Source organism: Panthera uncia, chromosome C2 (assembly GCF_023721935.1).
Source record: "Panthera uncia isolate 11264 chromosome C2, Puncia_PCG_1.0, whole genome shotgun sequence".
Taxonomy (NCBI): Eukaryota; Metazoa; Chordata; class Mammalia; order Carnivora; family Felidae; genus Panthera; species Panthera uncia.
Window position 1 is genome coordinate 128,481,392 of NC_064810.1, and position 19,067 is coordinate 128,500,458.

Below are 19,067 nucleotides of genomic sequence, written 5' to 3' on the forward strand. Positions count from 1 at the left end.
GTCTTCTCCACTGTTTTGACAAGTGTCAGAATAATTCTCTAACACCATGTTTACACATGTGCATGTTTCAGAAGCTCCTTATGCAAGTCTGATGTAGCCTCTTGGTTGAAAACCCACATGCGTAGCAGTTAAGAGCATGGGTGGTGGCATCAGAGAGACCTGGGGTGACAGCTCAGCTCAGCTCTGGTAACTGAGTAAATAAGCACATCAGCTAAAAGAGGGGGATAATGTCTCCTCTCTCTCCCCATCTCTCTCATCAGTGAAAAGATCCAATGACGTAAGGTCCTTAAACTTGTAAGCTCAGAGCACAGCACTGGCATGTGACAGGCACCAAATAAATCCAATGTTAGCTGCTCTGGGGAATAATTATTACATAGATGTGTTACATTCATCAATATGCTTCTAGATAAGGAAAAGATAAAATAGGTGATTTACTTTATAACCATGGGAAATATATTTATTAGAATAAATGTCTTCAATACTCCATGGATGAGCTTGGAGAATAAATCACAGAAGAGAATTGCTTTTTGGATTTTTAGTCCAGGTCCTTATATATATGCACATCTTGCTTGTTAGCCAGGAAAGGGCAAAAGTGGACCCAAAATGGGTCACCTGAAACAAATATTTGTGACTCCTGGTTAGCAGCTCCGTGTGTCGGAGGCCAGTGTTCAGCGACCTTCAGGAGCCAGCTGGCCACAGAGCACTGTGACTCAAAGCAGACAGGCACCGAGCCTGTCCTCCAAGTGGAAATGGTAAAGAGTAGATGATTCTCCAGGCCATCACGGGGAGGTCCAACCCTCTGGAAGCCCTGAGGGCACGAGTGCGGGAATGCTGTTCAGGAAGCCACGCTTGGTCCAGAAGCTCACCTCAGAGTGTAGACCAAACACCAACTGGCCCGGGGTTCCAGGTACAGGCAGATATGTTTACTACTCTCTAAAGGACTCCCTCCTCTTGATAAGGAATTGAAAGTAGAGATGGTGACTCCAGCTACGTACTCATTTCCCATAACGGAGTCCAGCTATGTGCTGAATGGATTTGTCCCCTTGAACTTGCTTGCGTTTGGCAGTTGTTGGTGTGGGTTGCAGAGTGTGGGCCCTTTACCCATTGTGATCAGCAACTGCTCCTCAAAGTACAGGAGCTGGTCAACTTCAAAACAGTCACTGGCATGAGGCACCACTTTTTCTAGAGCTGCCCGGATCTCGGCTTCGCTGGCATTCTGGTGCCTTGCTCTCTTGAGGTAGTTATAGACCTCCTCAAACACTTGTGCTCCCAGCTTCTGCATGGCTGATCTGCCATACAAGTTAGAAGAGGTAGAAAAGAGTTATGCATTCAAATCGCCCACAAGAAACGTCTTTTTAAATCATTAATTACACAGATCACATTGTGGCTCTGAGATTAGAAAATAAAGGGAAAAAATAAGATGTGATGGCTCTACTGTGAACACTCAATAGTGTTCAAGAGACCCTTCTTGAATGTCTATTATACACCAGGTGCCTTCTAGGAACTCGGAATACGACATTGGACACATTAGGTAAATTCCTGACTTCGTAGAGCTTCCCTTTTAGGGAGAGAAAAAGCAGAGAAATTAAAAAATACACATGCAATAAAATATCAGGCAGCGCTATGTGCACTGAAGAACAATAAAGCCAGGTGATAGGGAGAGAGAGACAGACAGACAGACAGACAGACAGACAGGCAAGGAGCTGGCCAGTCCCCTGTGAGGAGGTGTCATTTGAGCAGAGACCCACATGAAGTGAGGCCAATACTGGGGGGAGAGAACTGGGGCCCTGAGGCTGAAACATGTTGGAGAAATATCAAGAAGGCTGGTGTGGCTAGTCAGGAGAACAAGGGGGAAGAGGAGAGTGGGATATGAAGTCAGAAAGCCCATTATTAATATTAATAATATTAATGAGAGCAATATAATAACAATGAGGAGGAAGAGGCAAAGGAAAGGTAGGCACTTTCCTATGCACTTAACCTTTACAACAGCTCTGGCAGGAGGCATTTTTAAAGTCCCCTCCCCCCCTTTTTATCAAAAGCATTTTTTAATGTTTATTTATTTTTGAAGGAGAGAGAGACAGACGATGAGCTGGGGAGGGGCAGAGAGCCAGGGAGACACAGAATCCGAAGGAGCCTCCAGGCTCTGAGCTGCCAGCACAGAGCCCAATGGAGGGCTCGAACCGACAGACCATGAGATCATGACCTGAACTGAAGTCGGATGCTTAACCAACCGAGCCACCCAGGTGCCCCTCGCCCCCCCTTTTTTTACAGATGGAGAAAATGAGGCTTAAAGGGGTGAGGGCATTTGGCCAAATTCCCACCAAGACTCATGTTTGTATTTCTGTGCTCAACTCTGGCCCTTGTCCTTTCGTGGTCACAATCTAGGCATCATCATAATAATGTCACACCTGCTACCTTTATTTTGCCTGCGTTTCCCTCGACCTCCAGCTAGGGTCACAGACTAAAGGCCTGTGAGCAAAACTAGGCCCAGGGCATGTTTTGTTTGGTCAGCATTATGCTTTACGTTCTTCTGGTTTGTTATTATTTTTTAGCCTTTTAATGTGGAAGTCTAGGCACAGCCTGTGCTCCCCATTCTCCATTTCTTTACTGTCCTGTGCCCACCTTCCTCATATCATTTTAAAACAGGCTGCTTCTCATGTTTCACCGACCCACCTGACTCAAGGGCATTCAAGTTTTATGAATTTCACTCTATGGTTCAAAACTGTCATTTTTAATGCCTCCATACTGTTCCACTGAATTTATGTGCCGACTTTTACCTAGTCATTCTTCCACCAAAAATTTAGTGTTTTTCACTGTAACACTGAGTGAACATCCTTAGGAACAAAGCTTTTTCATCCAGGGGAATATTTACAGGCATCACATTTCTAGGAGTGAGGCTAATTACAGGAGTGTGTTCCCTCTGTGAAGAGTCATATGGGCATTTGTGATTTCTGTACTTTTCTGTATATACGTTGGGTTGGATTCAAGGATTTAAAAAAGTTTGTGAGAATGGAATTATTAGGTAAAAATGTATAAATATTCTTACGACTTTAACCTTAAGAAATGCTTCTTTATTCTTCATTTCAGTGGATTTGGTGAAATGAAAGGTCAGAGTTTTTGGGGTATTTTTTTCCTAGAATTTTCAAAGCATTATTGCTAGACAGTGCTGATGGTGATGCTGACAGTAACCAGTGAAGGCATTAGTCACAGGCTCTAATTCATTTTATAAGCTGTTATTGATCAGTACTATTCAACACTGCAATCTCCAGAACACAAGCCAAAGGTATTGTGGCAGACAAATGTATCTAGTTTAGAGGCTAGAAATTATAATGTTAAGATACATACATTTTAAATTTTAACTTACTTTTAAACGGTACTTTAGAGTTTGTAAAATACTTTTACATTCATTATTTCAAATGATCCTTGTGAACAAGGCAAGTCATTGAACATCTATCTCTATTTGATGGATGAGAATAAGTAGGTTGGCTTTTGCAAACTCACACAGCTAGTGGCTGATGGGGCTTAAACTCAAACACAGGTCCTGTAATTCCAAGTGCTGGGGGGATCCACAGCCCTAAGGCCCTGGGCTGTCCGGCTTGAATCAATTTCCCACCTTCTGCCTGGAGATTATCAGGACCCATCCCAGGATGCCTCACATCCCTAGTCACCTCATTCAACGCTAGAAACCCAAGCTTGCCTTTTGCTGACATTTAGCAAACCCTGTCACTCCCCCCGTGCATGGATGACTTCGGCGACCCGCCCTCTTTCTCCCATACCCTACTCCTCTCACCATTCTTGTGGTATCATTATTCTTGGTCTCTCTGACTTTGGCCGTTCTCATATCCAATTACCGTTTTCTTTACCCTCCTCAGTTGTCCACCCCCACAATCATTCCCTTGACCTCCATGGCACCAAGAACCCTGCCTCTTCTGGAATCAGTTTCAAGCCTTATGCTCTACAACCATCTCTTTATACTCTTCCACCATACTTACTCCAGCTCTTCCACTTCATGGTCACCTGCAGTCTTTCGGCCTGTCAGCTAACACCCTTGACTCTTTCACTCCCCTCTTCCTTTGTCAGACTCCTCTAGCAAAGCTGTAAATTAAATCCAGACATCTACTTACTTATGCCTGTACCTCAACAAAAACATTCCAGGAGAGAAATATCCAATTCTCTAAAAGGTCCCATTTAAATAATTACTGATCATAATTCAAAATGGCCCACATCACTGCCCATGATTCTACTATACTTCTCTGGTATGCTTATTTTCCATGGCTCGAAGTAACTATTTCACACCTTCTTTATTCTACAACTTGCTAAATCCCACCAGGGGATGACTTTACCTAATATCCCATTGAGAAAATAGAAATGAACACATAGAGATTCCCCATCTTCTCAGTGCCCAAATTACCCACCTCCCTGAATCCATCACCACTTACTTGGCCTTCCCTCTGTCCCTAGTGAAGGGACCATCCATGCTCCTGTAAAAGACCATCCTCTCTCTGAGTGCTTTGGATCTCAGCCTCTGTCACCATCCCAGTGGCCTTCCCTCCAACAGCTATCTTAAACAAGAAGCTTCTTAAACAAGAAGCTTCTCGGGCACCTGGGTGGCTTAGTCAGTTAAGTGGCTGACTTCAGCTCAGGTCATGATTTCACGGTTTGTAGGTTTGAGCCCTGCATCAGGCTCTATGCTGACAGCTGAGCCTGGAGCCTGCTTCAGATTCTGTGTCTCCCTCTCTCTCTGCCCCTCCATTGCTCATGCTCTGTGTCTCTATCTCAAAAAAATAAACATTAAAAAATTTTAAACAAGAAGCTTCTCTTGACCTCCACACTCAATCAGTTCACTTGCTTCCTGATCTATCACTTTGACCTCCATTGCTAGCAAAGCTTCTTGAAAGGGTTGCGTGTGGCTGCTGTTTCTACTTTCTGACTGCACACTCTCTTTTAGTCTACTCCTCTTGGGCCTTAGTCCTCCTTCCTTTCATAAACTACTCTTGTAATGACCTTCATGTGGCCAATTCCCCTGGCATCTTTGTATGTATCTTGACATCTCAGTGCATTCAACAGCTGACTGCTCTCTTCTGCAGACCCTTCCTTCTGTTGCTTTTGGTAACACTGCCTTCACCAGGAGTTTTTCCTATTATGCCGTCTGCTTCTTTTTAGCCTCTTTGGCCTTTGCCTCTTCCTCCTCTACATTTCAGAGTCTCTAATACCATTTATAGACCGAGGACTTCCGGTACGTCCACCCTGTCCTTCACCTATAACTCCAGGCTTGTGAATCAACTGCCCAGTTGGTACCACCAACTGGATATCTAAAGGGTATTTCACTCAACCTCAATATGGTGACAAAAAGAACTCTTAATTATAAGTAAAATGCTATGAAAGTTGGGAAAATAAAACCCCCCATGGAGGAGGAGAAGACACCATCTCACTTGGGCCATAACAGGTGGAGGGAAGCCAGGTGGCAGCGAATAGTGGGAGTGCTGGCAAACCAGTGAGTCAGTTTGGCATGTGAGAAGGGCGTGTGAAGAAGTGTGAGAACCAGATGACCATAACAAATGTTAAAGAAACTTTAGAATCTGACCAGTAATTTCACCTGTTGATGAGAAAGAAGCCCCAAAATGTCCCCTGAAACCACAACAACTAACAGTTTCTGAATCTTCTCTATGTGCCAGGATCTATTCTGAGCATCTCCTCAGATCATCCCATTAAATCCTATGGATATGATATTGTTATTTCCATGTTACAGATGAGGAAATTGAGATATAAGAGGATATCGAATAACTTGCCCACTGTCATGTAATTTTTAAGAGGTGGAGCTGGGACATGAATTGCAGTAATTTCTCTCCAGGGCTCACTTTTCATCACTGTGGATTCAGAGACCCTGGAGTTGAATATTGACTCTACCTGTCACTGGCCATGTGATTTTGGGCCACCTCTCTGAGCCTTGAATTTTCATATTTAAGTGCAGATTACACACATGCACACGTGCACACACAGACACACATATCTTAGCATAGTACCTGTCACCTACCACATGCTTATTAGCCATTGTTTTATTACCACAAACATTACCATTGCTTTCCTGATGGTGGATTGCACCATAGTCCGATTTCAGTTTAACTGCAGACTTTAAGCAGTTTTGTAGTTTTACCCCTGGTTAAGACACTATTTTAAATATTTTTATCTTCTCTGAATGAATTTGGAAGAAAAAAAAAAAAGACACAAGAGAGCCAGTGGCAGAGTGGAAGTAAAAATAAAAAGTAATTTTGTAGGAATAATCATAAAAACCTATTTTAGCAGAAAGCATTAAGAGAACATAGATTACTCTTCAGCATAGTTTAAGGAAAGCTTGAAAATGATTTTATAGAATATAAGAAATCCCTGAACATCAAATATGTATGAGTCACTGCAGGAACAGAACAGTGCAAATGTATTTCCCCATTAATACTGTGGTCTTAGTGATCATTCAGCACTAATGAGCAGTAGGAAACTTTATCAAGGATGGATTTTGTGCCCCTCCTCTCCACATCTAGTATTTCAAATGGCTGTCTCTGAATCTGGTGGGCAAAGACAGAACAGATCTCTCTACAGAGGCAGACAGCTGCACTGTTGATGCTTGGGTGACATGTGGCACCCTTACCTCCAGAGGACATGTGACTTTCAGACCCCTTTTTGTAAATGGTGCTTGCCTTCTGCTCTGTCCTCCCTGGGCAGTAGAATCTTGAGCGCAACAGTTGGTTGGAGACCCTGGCAAAGCTAACCTTCCCTGTAAGGATTATTTTGTTTGTGACTTATGCACCCTCCGTTGTTCATAACCACTGAACATGTAGATGGATAAATACTGACTAAAACCCCAAATCTGGCTTGTTTACAAGAGATACACCTAAAACAAAGGGCATTGAAAGGTTGAGAGTAGACAAATACATTTAAAAAAAGATATGCCAGGCAAATAACTAAAAGAAATCTGGAGATAGCTATGTTAACATGAGACAAAATAGATTTTAAGAAACAAAGCATTATTAGGATAAAAAATGCCTCTAGATAATAAAATAGTTTAATTCACCAGGAAGAAAAAAATTCTAAACTAGTATGCATCTAATAAAGTAGAATCAAAATATATAAATCACTACAGGGAGAAATAGTCAGAAATGTCCCCATAATATCGGTTTTCAATACACCTTGCTCAGTTACAAATGATAGGTGAAGCTTTAAAAAAATTAGTAGTGATACAGAAAACCTGAATATACTTAATAAGCTAAATGTAATAAACATATATTAGACCCTCTCCCTCCCTGACAATTAGAGAACCCTCATTCTTTCCGGGCTTTCATAACATTTACAAAATCTAACCATATTCTAGACAGCAATTCAAGCCTCAACATATTTCAAAGAATTGACTTTATACAAACTCTAGTTATCTGACCACAGTACAATTGATAGGGATCTGTAACAAAGATATAGATTAAATAGTACTGTGTTTGTAAATTTTTTTATTCTAAATAAATTACGGGTCAATGAAAAAGTGAGGCATGCTATAAACAAACTCATTTTAAGTCAAAAGAAAAGTGATAGGTACTCTAGCATTATAATATTTCAGTGTAAATTTATTCTGACACTCAGAAAACATGCTGTAATATCTCTGCAATGATGCATCTGAGTATTTTAGAAATCATAAAATAGAAAATTCTATTTAAGGGGACTCTTGCTGTTACCTAAGATGTGAGAAGAGAGGGGAGTACTCCTTATGCAGTTCAAATTAAGGAAGAGACTGTAAGTTTGTTTTTTTCTACTGGAGGGAGGGAGGGAGAGACAGGGGGCAGGAACCACCCCTTCCATTAGGTGGGTATCTCAAATTAAAAAAAAAAAAAAAAGCAAAACAAATGCATATTTTCAAATAAAAAGAACAACATGTTTTCATTCTTTCTCATCTATTTTTTCCTATGCTCCACATCTTTAATCAATTTTATTCTCTTGTTCAAAGTCTTTTAAGTATTTAAGGGATCCTAAAGGTCATGTTAGTCCAGATGCTTCATTTACAGGCCAGTGCTCTTTGGGCTGGATCTCTGTCCTGCCCAGATGGATGGCAGACACAGGGGAGCTAGAGAAAGCCTCCCCAGGCTTCTGAAGGAGCTCCAGCTTCCTGGAGCCTACCTCCAACATGTGTTTGGCTGATTCCCCAGCTAAAAACTTCATTAAACCACAAGAGAGCACTTTCTCCCCTGCCTATTTTCTTCAAACTCAATCTCTCATCCTTCAAATTCCTTTACTGACTGACCTCCTCTCCTGTTTACTTATAATTTGCAAACAATATATTTTATCTCATCTATTTATTTACCCATCAATATTGACTGCTCTGTGTGCCTTCTAATTATCTATCTCTCTCAGGAGCTTGGAAGAAGATGCCCAACAAAAATATCCTCATTTTTTAAATTTATTTTTTTAAGTGTATCTATTTTTTAGTAATCTCTGTACCCAACTTGGGGCTCAAATTCACCACCCCGAGATCAAGAGTCTCATGTTCTACCAACCACGCCAGCCAGGTATCCCTGTCCTCACATTTTAAGTATTATTTTAATTTTGCAACAATCTCACACTTAGAGAAAAGTTACAAGTATAATACAAAGAACCCTTTTTTTCACTGAGCCTTTTGAGAATAAGTTGCTAACCTGATGCCCCTTCCCCTTTATACTTGGTGTGTATTTTCTACAAATAAAGACACTCTATTACATAACCACAGAATGGCCATTAGGATCAGGAAATTAACACTGATACATTACTGTCATCTAATCCTCTAATCCATTCAAGTTTCCCCAGTTGTCTAATAACGCCCCTTATTACAAAAGGATCCAGATCAAAATAATCACGTGCTTTATTTAGTTATCATGTCTCTTTATTCTCCTTCAATGACTATTTTGTAGACTGTCCCTCATTTTTGTGTTGCCCTTGCTTCTGGGAGTTACTGACTCCCACCCTCTGGCTATCTCTCTTTTTATATATTAGCCTGAAAGATAGGAGTAGAACTTTCCATTATTTTGGGACATTATTAGAAAGCTCCAGCTACACCAGTTCAAGAAGCTTTGCTCTTCTCTTGGGTCCAAAAAAAATGCCTTGGTAATAATAGTATCTTGTTACTTTCAGGTGCCTAGTTGTTAATTCATCCCTATGGCTTTGTTCCCTGTATTCAGTAAGAAATAAGGGATCCTCATAGGGAAAGGAAGTAACTTGTGAATTAAGTTTCCAGAGACTCAAGAAAGAACGCCCTGAACATTCTGCTCACTTTGTATCTACACTTGAACAACAGGTAGAAATCTTATAGTTGTCATGCCCAACTGAATTTCCAAGCTTCCTCCCAAAATATCCTAATGCTGCAGCCTTCCCCATTTCTGTTCATGTCAGCTCCTCCTGCCTTCCAACTACTCTGGCCAAAAACCTTTGAGTCATTCTGGTTCCTCACTTTCTCTCCTACTCCAGTAGTCCAGCATCAATCATAACCAGACCGGTTAGTAAATCCTATCAGCTCCATTTTCAAAATGTATGCAGGACCCCCACACTTCTCACCATCTCCATCACATCTGCCCTGGTCCAAGCCACCACACTCTCTCACCTGATTGTTGCAATGGCAATGGCATCTCAGTTGATCTTCTGCTCCTACCCTTGCTCCCCTATAGTCTGTTGTCAATTCAGCAGTCAGAATGAGTCAGATCCCTTCACTCCTCTGCTCAAAACACTTTCTTGGGCTCCCCATCTCACTCAGAGTGAAGTCAAGGTCCTTCCAGTGGTCTACAATATCCCGAACGATCTTCCCACCATGCTCTCCAAATTCATTTCCTCCAAATTCATTTCCTCCCCACCTCACTCCATTCCCCCTTACTGGCCCCTTGCTCTTCCTTGAATACCTCAGGCACATCCCACCCCAGGGCCTTTGCACCTGCTATTCCCTCTGACAAGAATATTCTTTCTCCAGATATCCATATCTCCCTCATTCATCTTCTTCAGGTCTGTGCCCTCATGTGATCTTTTCAGAGAGACCTACAAGACCACCCTTTTTAGAAATGTAACTTTTACCCCCATTCTGCACTATTATCTTTCCCTGTTTTGTATTTTTTTCTTTTAGCATTTGTTACTTTCTAGCACAATCTGTTCTTCCCTAATATTTTACCATCTGTCATTACCCCCACTACCAAATATAAAATCCATAGGGCACGGATTATTTTCATGTTTCTTGTTCACTGATCCCATTACCTAGAACAGTGCCTGGTATATAATAAGTACACAATAAACACATGTTGGATGAATGAATAGATGCTTTGAAAACCAAGTAGAAAAGGAATATGGTGATACCATATATTTTTACTTAAAATGTATGCATCTCCAGGGTTTGTTCCAAGAATTAGCACATAATGAAATTGTAACCTAATTTTGCAAAGTATAAGATCACTTTTGTGATCTTTAGTTGTTGTTTTTCAAGATAAATCACCAATCAAGTGTAGCTTTCAGTATTATTATACTTCATCCCTATTTCAAATCGAATGGCTTTATGGGGCCTATACAATCATCCCTGGATAAAGATGAAAGGACTGAGCTTCATGCTTGACACACGGGGCCATCTGGAAAGCAACCGAAGTCTGCCCCCAGCTGCCAAAAGCCCCCCTCCCTGCTGCCCATGTGAGGCCTTGGAGAAGGAGAGCTCCAGAGGCCCTCAGCACCTCGGAGGGAAGGGATGGCCAAATCAGCGCTGTTTGACAGATGTCACCGTCTGCCATGCGAGTTAAATAAGGCAGAGAGCAGCAGCTGAGGGGATGTTAGCCTCCTGGTCCAAAGGACATTTTAGTGGAGCAGCAAAAAATGTTTAACACGCTCCCCCCTCCCAGAAAAACAGCAAGCAACTTCTCTTCAGGGAGAGAGAAGGAATGAGCTCCCACCAGTTCTGGTAGGTCATCAGGTTGAAAAGCTCCCTCATCCCTTATCTGTTTAGACAAGCTAACAGAAAAGTGTCTTCCCTTCCTTGGAGCTTACTTGCCTTGCGGATCGCTTCTCTACCCAGTAGAAGCTCCCTGATGATGGCTACATTTACAGTTTTATTTTCTGACTAACTAACCACTTGAGGAAAAACTAAAAGCAAAGGGTTTTGTTTGTTTTCAGGTTGGCTCCCCAATGAGTCTTGAAGCCTTGGGGACAGAGTCTTTCTTTTCTTTTCTTTTCTTTTCTTTTCTTTTCTTTTCTTTTCTTTTCTTTTTTTTTTTTTTCTTTCTTTCTTTCTTTCTTTCTTTCTTTCTTTCTTTTATTTTATTTTATTTTGTTAATTTCATTTTATTTTTAAATTTACACCCAAGTTAGCATATAGTGCAACAATGATTTCAGGAGTAGATTCCTTAGTGTCCCTTGCCCATTTACCCCATCTCCCTCCTACACCCCCTCCAGTAACCCTCTGTTTGTTCTCCATATTTAAGAGTCTCTTATGTTTTGTCCCCCCCCCCCCCGTTTCTATATTATTTTTGTTTCCCTTCCCTTAAGAGTCTTTCTAAGTCACTCTCACATCCAGTGTGGTCCTGGCACCAGGCTGCACCCGACTTGTTCGTTCAGCACATTTTTAATGAACACCTGGTACATGCCAAGTGCGGGGAACGCTGCCATCAGCTTGTGGCCTCACAGAACTCATATTTTAGTGGGAAGATGACAGATATTAAACAAGGAAACAAGGTTTTTATCAGTGCTGCAAATAAAATGAAAAGGAAATGGAAGACAGAGTGGCTTGCCCAGAAAAGGGTTTGGACCCCTAGGAAGAGTGGGGGTAGAAACGATGGTTGGTGCCAGCCCCCTTTTGACCACCAGGCCCTGTCATGTGAACCAGCACCCTCCTTTTTTGGGTCGGCCCCCACTTCAGAGGAAACATTTGTGGGGATGTGGCGAGAGTACAAACAGAGGCCCAAGCATGTCCAAATGATGAAAAGTTATGAACCAAGCTAACAAACTGTTCAATAAAATATGATCTACTTCTTACCCAAATTAACTTTCTAAAGACCTGGAAGGCCAGGTCTGCATTCAGCATTCTCAAACTCCTCAGAGCTCTGCATCAGAATAGGGCAGAAGGGGTGATCCCGCCCCTGGCCCTTTGTCCCCGGATGTCAGCCTGTCCCCTTGTCGTCTAGTCTGGCTCTGTTTCTGGTTGTGAGGGGGCGATTTGCATACACATTTGATACCTCTACCCCTATGTCCAGGATTCACCTATGCTTTCTTCAGATAGCCCTCCTGTGATCTGCCTCAGGGTTAGGGGAGCCTTAGGGGCAGCCCAGACCACTCATGGGAGGAGAGTAGAGGCCCTCTGAGGTAGAGGCCCACAGATTCTGCAAATGGGTTTGGGGCCCTCTGGAGGAAAGAATTGTAGGGCCCCGGGTAACTAGGGCTTGGTGTAGAAGAGGAGAAACAGGCTTTGAGTATGCAAGTCCCCTTGGCCCCATGGTCTCCTTGCTTTACAGGGAAGGATATGGCTGGAGGATGACCATACTGGTACCCTCTATAGCACAGACCCAGTATCCCCCTTTTGCCTGGGGCTAGGGTGGTACTGGAGGAGGGAGGCTACTCTTGCTAATGTAATTAAGAAAGACCTCTCTGAGGGGTGGGAGCAGGGCGGACATTTGAAGGGAGACCTGAATGGTAAGGACAAGTGACCCCTGCACGACTCCCAGGGTGTGGGAGAAGAGAATTTCCCAACAAAGGGAAGAGGAAATGCCCTGTCACCATAAGCCCTATAAGGAAGAAAAGAAGGCAGTAGTGGTTCGGGCCTGATCTGGAGGAGGAGATGACAGGATGCGAAGACAGATGGTTAGGCAGGGGCAGGCCCTGGAGGAATCCGTAAGGAGTCCTCCATCTTGATGCAATGGGTGGCCATTGGGGGACTGACATGATCTGAGCCCTGCTATAACCATAGCATGCTGGGGGCTGTGCAAAACAGATGAATAATAAGGAACCACTGTCAAGAGCAAACCAATAGAAGCACTGCACAAAGCGGTCCAGTGCCCTTTATGTAAGGGTCCTAGCGATTAATTCTTCCCCAAATTTCAGAAGGAAGAAAAACTCAACTCTCCTACTCTCCTGGTTTTTGTAGCTCGTCGGGGTTCTCCTCTTGTGCAGACCACCTGAAAGCACAGAGCTGAGCTGGTGCTTATTTCCAGAGTTGACTATTCATTTCTCAATCTGGCATCCAATCTCAATTTTATATCTCATTACCCATATGTTTTCTCATAGACTTTCCTCAGAACAGCATGAATTATAAGTAAATGGCAATAGTAATTACATATACAAGTAATTGCAGCTCAAGAGACTGATATCCGACCAATAGTGCTTTTGGCAATTGTACACCGAAGTGTTTTGTTTGTCTGGTGTATTGTAATTGCAGGGCGGGTAGCAGGAAGATTCCAGTGTGTGCTGCTGGCCTTGGCTACTAAAAAATTATAGCAAAGGCTCGAGATAGTCTTGCTGAGACTTGCTGAGCAAGTTTGTTGAGACTGTTTCCAATCTCTACAAACAGATTTGTGCTATATCTTTTCATGATCCTCCTAACTTTATTATAAGGATGTATAAAATGTTTGTACTTTCGACAAAAAGTATAAAGCATAATACAATGAACACTCACATATTTAACTCCCAGTGTAAGGAACCAAGCAATAACGAATATAGCTGAAGCTCCCTGAATTCCCTGCCCAAATCATAAACCCCTTCCAGTCTCCAGAGGTCACCACTATTTTGAATTTGGTGTTTTATCATCACCGAGCATTTAAAAACTACTTTTACTATATAAGTGTGGCTCTTTGGAAATAAGTAGAACTGCTTTGTATGGTTTTACATTTTGCGTGGTATTTGACATATCCTTGCCCCCTTTTGCTTAAAATTGTTGACATTTATCCCCTTCACTTCTGTAGTTCATTGATTTTCACTGTGTGCTGTTCCATGACTATTTCTATATTCGTTCACCTGCTGAAGTATATTTTGGGTTGTTTCTGTTTCTCCCCCACCCCCTGCCCACCTTTACTAATAAGGCTGCTACAAACATTCTTGCACACACCTCCTTGGATTCACTATATCTTAAATTACAAAACATAAACACACCTGGGAAACTCAGCTCTTCAGACACAGTTCTGACCTGACATCATTATTGTCAGATTGGTTTCCCATCACTCATATTTGGTCCATTATAATAGCATCAAGATGGATGTTTATAATAAGAAGATATATTCCAGAGAGGGATAGAATGATTTAAAAATTAGAACTTGGAACTTTTGAAAAGCCCTGTAAGTTACCAAGGAGTTCATCTAGTCAAACACTTTCATTGTATAGACAAAGGCAGAGATTCCAGAATGGGACTAAGGACAGTGGGTCCTATCCTGGGCCCCCAGTGTGATGGCCATACATATGAAATATAGAAAAAGTAAATTCCCTTGCTTTTCCTTCTATTCACTAAGCCCCCCTAAACCATGCACCATGAAATGTTGACTGCTCAACAAAGTCCTTCTTAGCTGAATTATAACTGTGTTTCCCTTGATCAATTCAAACCACATTTTTTATTTTTCAAGTCATTTTTACCACGGCTTTGCTGAAGTAGAAGCAAAAGACCTGAAACTAACATAAATTTCCTATTCAAACACAGTAAGAACAATTGGATTTGCAAAGGAAAATAAAAAGAAATCACAAAGGAAAAGAAACTAGAACATTAATATGTTTGGAAGAATTTGTTGGGGACAAGATGTGGGAAACTATGAGTTTCCTGGGAGAAGAGTGAATTTCAAAAGCTGCCTGTCATTTGGTGAGATTCTCCAAGGGCTCCCTCCTTGACCAAACTTTAGTCAGTCCCTACACTTGATACCTAACCTAGTTCCTATTAGTAACTCTCCATACGCTGACCCCACTAATACTGCCCGTTGACCATAAATCCCCTGCTCGTGTGTTGTGTGGGGCTGAGTTCAATCTCTCTCTCTCCCCTGTTGCAACAGTCTTAAAAAATCTTCCTTGCCTGTTTAATTCTGTTATGTGCAGTTTTTCTTGGACAGATTTACCTCTCAATGCAGAGAGGATCCAGACTGTCACTGGGTCCCACATTACAAGCTGTCCATGTTTGCAATAACCTGAGACAGTCTCAGTGTGTGCCTGGCATGGGAGTATAATCACCAGTGGTACCCATTCCACTGTCAAAAGTGCCCCAGTTTGGACAATAAATCATAGAATTACCCACACATGGTGTGAAATTTACTGGCTAAATTGTCATCGGGACTCTCAGTGCCAAGAGGACCTGCTGGACTTTTAAAATGGTGCTACAGCAATTCAAAGAACAAAAGAGAGCAGACTCCTTAAATGAGAACACTCCTTTCCAGTCCTGACCCCTGAGGCATAGTTACATTAGAATTGTATCATTTTATGTCTAAATTAAAACAGTTCTCCATAAACAAAAAATGATGATTTTCATCTCTTTGTCTCTCAAACATGTTCATACATTGCCTTTATTATACCTCTCCTTCGATGACTATGGAGGGGTTTATCACAGCACGCTTACCAGAAATGTGACATGCATTCCAGAGCAATGAGGAGAGAGGGAGGGAGGAGACAGAGACACCAGGAAGGCCAATGTGGTGCCGGCCTTAGGAAAAACAACTGAGAATGGGGAATCGATACCTCATTCTCCCATGAATTGCATTAAAAGGCTGAAATGAGTTTGCAAAACAATAATCGAAGCTGACAGCTGCTCTCGACAGGTTGGGACAAATGAAAATTGAGCTGGGCTTTCACATGCTGTGGGGAGCGGGCAGGACAGGCAGGAACCTCCTAATGCCTTTCACTTGGAAACACTGGGTTTCTTAATTGTCTCCTGTCCTGAAGCCAAAGGAGAAGATCCCTCATTAAGGTGACGTTTGCCGAGTGTTTTTGAGAAATGGACGTTTTAGCTCCTTTCACTTGTTTGAAAGTATCTGCAAGAGGCCCATATCGTGCAGGGCTTCCAGGAGTCCAGTGGGACAGGAGAAGTCAAACTCCATCAGCAGGATCTCAGGTAGGGGCCTTCAGGCACAGGCCGGGGTGGGGGTGGCAGGGGGAAGGGCTGGGTCAGATAATCTCCAAATTTCATCCTATTGGGAAAGTCTATGATTCTGCCTCAATGGACTCGGCATGGGTTTGTTAACCCCGTTTTATAGGTAGGAAGATTTGAATGAGGAAAGAGCAAGGACACTGAAGGGGAGCTGAGCCTCCTGACTCAGCTGAGCTCAGTATGAGACCTGAAAGATGAGACTGTTGATTTAAAAAAAGGAGACTGTTGATTTAAAAAAAAAAAAAAAAGGAGTTGGGGCACCTGGGTGGCTCAGTCGGTAAAGTGTCCAACTTTGGCTCAGGTCATGATCTCATGGTTTGTGGGTTCGAGCGCTGTGTCAGGCTCTGTGCTGCTAGCTCAGAGCCTGGAGCCTTGCTTTGGATTCTGTGTCCCTCTCTCGCTCTGCCCCTCCCCTGCTCATGTTCCATCTCTCTCTCAAGAATAAATAAAACATTTAAAAATTAAAAAAAAAAAGGAGCAAAGGCCATCAGGTTGCTTTACTGAAACCTCACCATTCAAAACGGGGTCCTGCCTGCAGCATCACATCTCTGGACTATTGGTTAGAAATGCAGAATCTTAGATCCCACCCCAGACCTGCTCAATCAGAATCCGCATTTAACAAGATCACAGTGGATCCAAAACCTTTAAGATGCAGCAAAAGTGGTTCTAAGAGGGAAGTTTATAGCAATACAGGTCTATCTCAAGAAGCAAGAAAAATCTCAAATAAACAACCTAACCTTACACCTAAAGGAGCTAGAAAAAGAAGAACAAACAAAACCCCAAAAAACAGCAGAAGGAATAATAAAGATTAGAGCAGAAATACATGATACGACACTAAAAAGACAATAGAACAGATCAATGAAGACAGGAGCTGGTTCTTTGAAAAGATCAACAAAATTGATAAACCTCTAGCTAGAGTCAATAACAACAAAACAACAACAACAACAAAAAAACAAAAAAAGAGAGAACTCAAATAAACAAAATCACTAATGAAAGAGGACAAAGAAAACTGACACTACAGAAATACAAATAATTGTAAGAGAATATTATGAAAAATTATATGCCAACAAACTGGACAACCTAGAAGAAATGGATAAATTCCTTGAAATATATAACCTCCTTAAACTGAAGCAGGAAGAAATACAAAGTTTGAACAGACCAATTACCAGCAACGAAATTGAATCAGTAATAACAAAGACCCCAAACAAACTGAAGTCCAGGACCAGACAGCTTTAGGTGAGTTCTACCAAACATTTAAACAAGAGTTACTACCTGTTCTCAAATTCTTTCAAAATATAGAAGAGGATGGAAAACTTCCAAAATCATTTTATGAGGTCAGCATTACCCTGATACCAAAATCAGATAAAGACACCACACAAAAGAGAGAACTATAGGCCAATATATCTGATAAAAATAGTTGCAAAATACTAGCAAAATGAATGCAACAATACATTTTAAAAAATCATTCACCATGATCAAGTGGGATTTATTCCTGGGATACAAGGGTGGTTTAATATTTGCAAATGAATCAACATGATATATCATATCAGTAAGAGAAAGGATAAAAACCAAGCATTTGACAAAGTACAACATCCATTCATGATAAAAACTCTCAACAAAGTAGGGTTGTAGGGGACATACCTCAACATAATAAAGACCATATATGAAAACCCCACAGCAAACATCATACTCAGGAAAAATGGAGACCTTTTCCCCTAAGGTCAGGAATAAGACAAGGATGTCCACTTTCACTACTTTTATTCAACATGGTGTTAGAAGTTCATGAGATCAAGTCCCGCAGAGCCTGTTTGAGATTCTCTCTATCCCTGTCTAAACAAACAAACAAACAAACAAACAAACTTAAAAACAAACAGGGGCACCTGGGTTGGTTAAGCATCTGACTTCAGGTCAGGTCATGATCTTGCAGTTTGTGAGTTTGAGCCCGCTTTGGGCTCTGTGCTGATAGCTCAGAGCCTGGAGCCTGCTTTGGATTCTTTGCCTCCCTTACTCTCTGCCCCTCCCCTGCTCATGCTCTGTCTCTCTCTCTCAAGAATAAATAAACATTAAGAAAATTAAAAAAATAAAAATAAAAGGCAAGGTACTGAACGGAAGAAGAAATTTGCAAATGACATATCCGATAAAAGGGTTAGTATCCAAAATATATAAAGAAGTTATACAACTCAACACCCAAAAAACAAATTATCCAATTAAAAAATGGGCAGAAAACACGAACAGACATTTCTCTAGAGAAGACGTACAGATGACGGACAGACACGTGAAAAGATGCTCAACATCACTCATCATCAAGGAAATGCAAATCAAAGCTACAATAAGCTATCACCTCACACCTGTCAAAATGGCTACAATAAAAAAACACAAGAAACAACAAGTGTTGTCAAGGATTTGGAGAAAAAGGAACCCTGTGCATTGTTGGTGGGAATGCAAATTGGTGCAGCCACTGTGGAAAACAGTATGGAGGTTCTTCAAAAAATTGAAAATAGAACTACCCTATGATCCAGTAATTGCACTACTGGGTATTTACCCCCAAAATACAAAAGCGCTAATTCAAAGGGATACATGCATCCCTAAGTTTATTGCAGCATTATTTAAATAGCCAAATTAATGGAACAGCTCAAGTATCCATCGATGGATGGATAAAGATGTGGTATGTAAATATATGTACACATATATCCATATTTATCCATAATTAAATATATTATATATATAATGAAATATTATTCAGTCAGAAAAAAGAATGAAGTCTTGATGTTTGCAACAACATGGATGGATCTAGAAAGTATAATACTAAGCAAAATAAGCCAGTCAGAGAAAGACAAATACCATATGATTTCACTCATATGTGGAATATAAGAAACAAAATAAAGGAGCAAAGGAAAAAAGAGAAAAAGAGAGGGAGACAAACCAAGAAACAGATTTCTTTTAAGTTTTTATTTAACTAATCTCTACACCCAACATAGGGCTTGAAGTCAGG

General features: G+C 41.5%; 1 protein-coding gene across 3 annotated transcripts in view; it reads right to left on the bottom strand.

The window, feature by feature from the left end:
* Positions 1–432: 432 nt before the first annotated feature.
* The window catches only part of NEK11 (NIMA related kinase 11), a 278,031-nt gene continuing 259,396 nt past the window's right edge, over positions 433–19,067 (bottom strand). For all 3 annotated transcript variants that reach the window (XM_049629822.1, XM_049629821.1, XM_049629823.1), the window contains one exon: positions 433–1,289. In XM_049629822.1, coding sequence (XP_049485779.1) covers positions 1,019–1,289 — 271 coding nt within the window. In that variant the 3' untranslated portion in view covers positions 433–1,018. The remainder of the gene's footprint in view (positions 1,290–19,067) is intronic.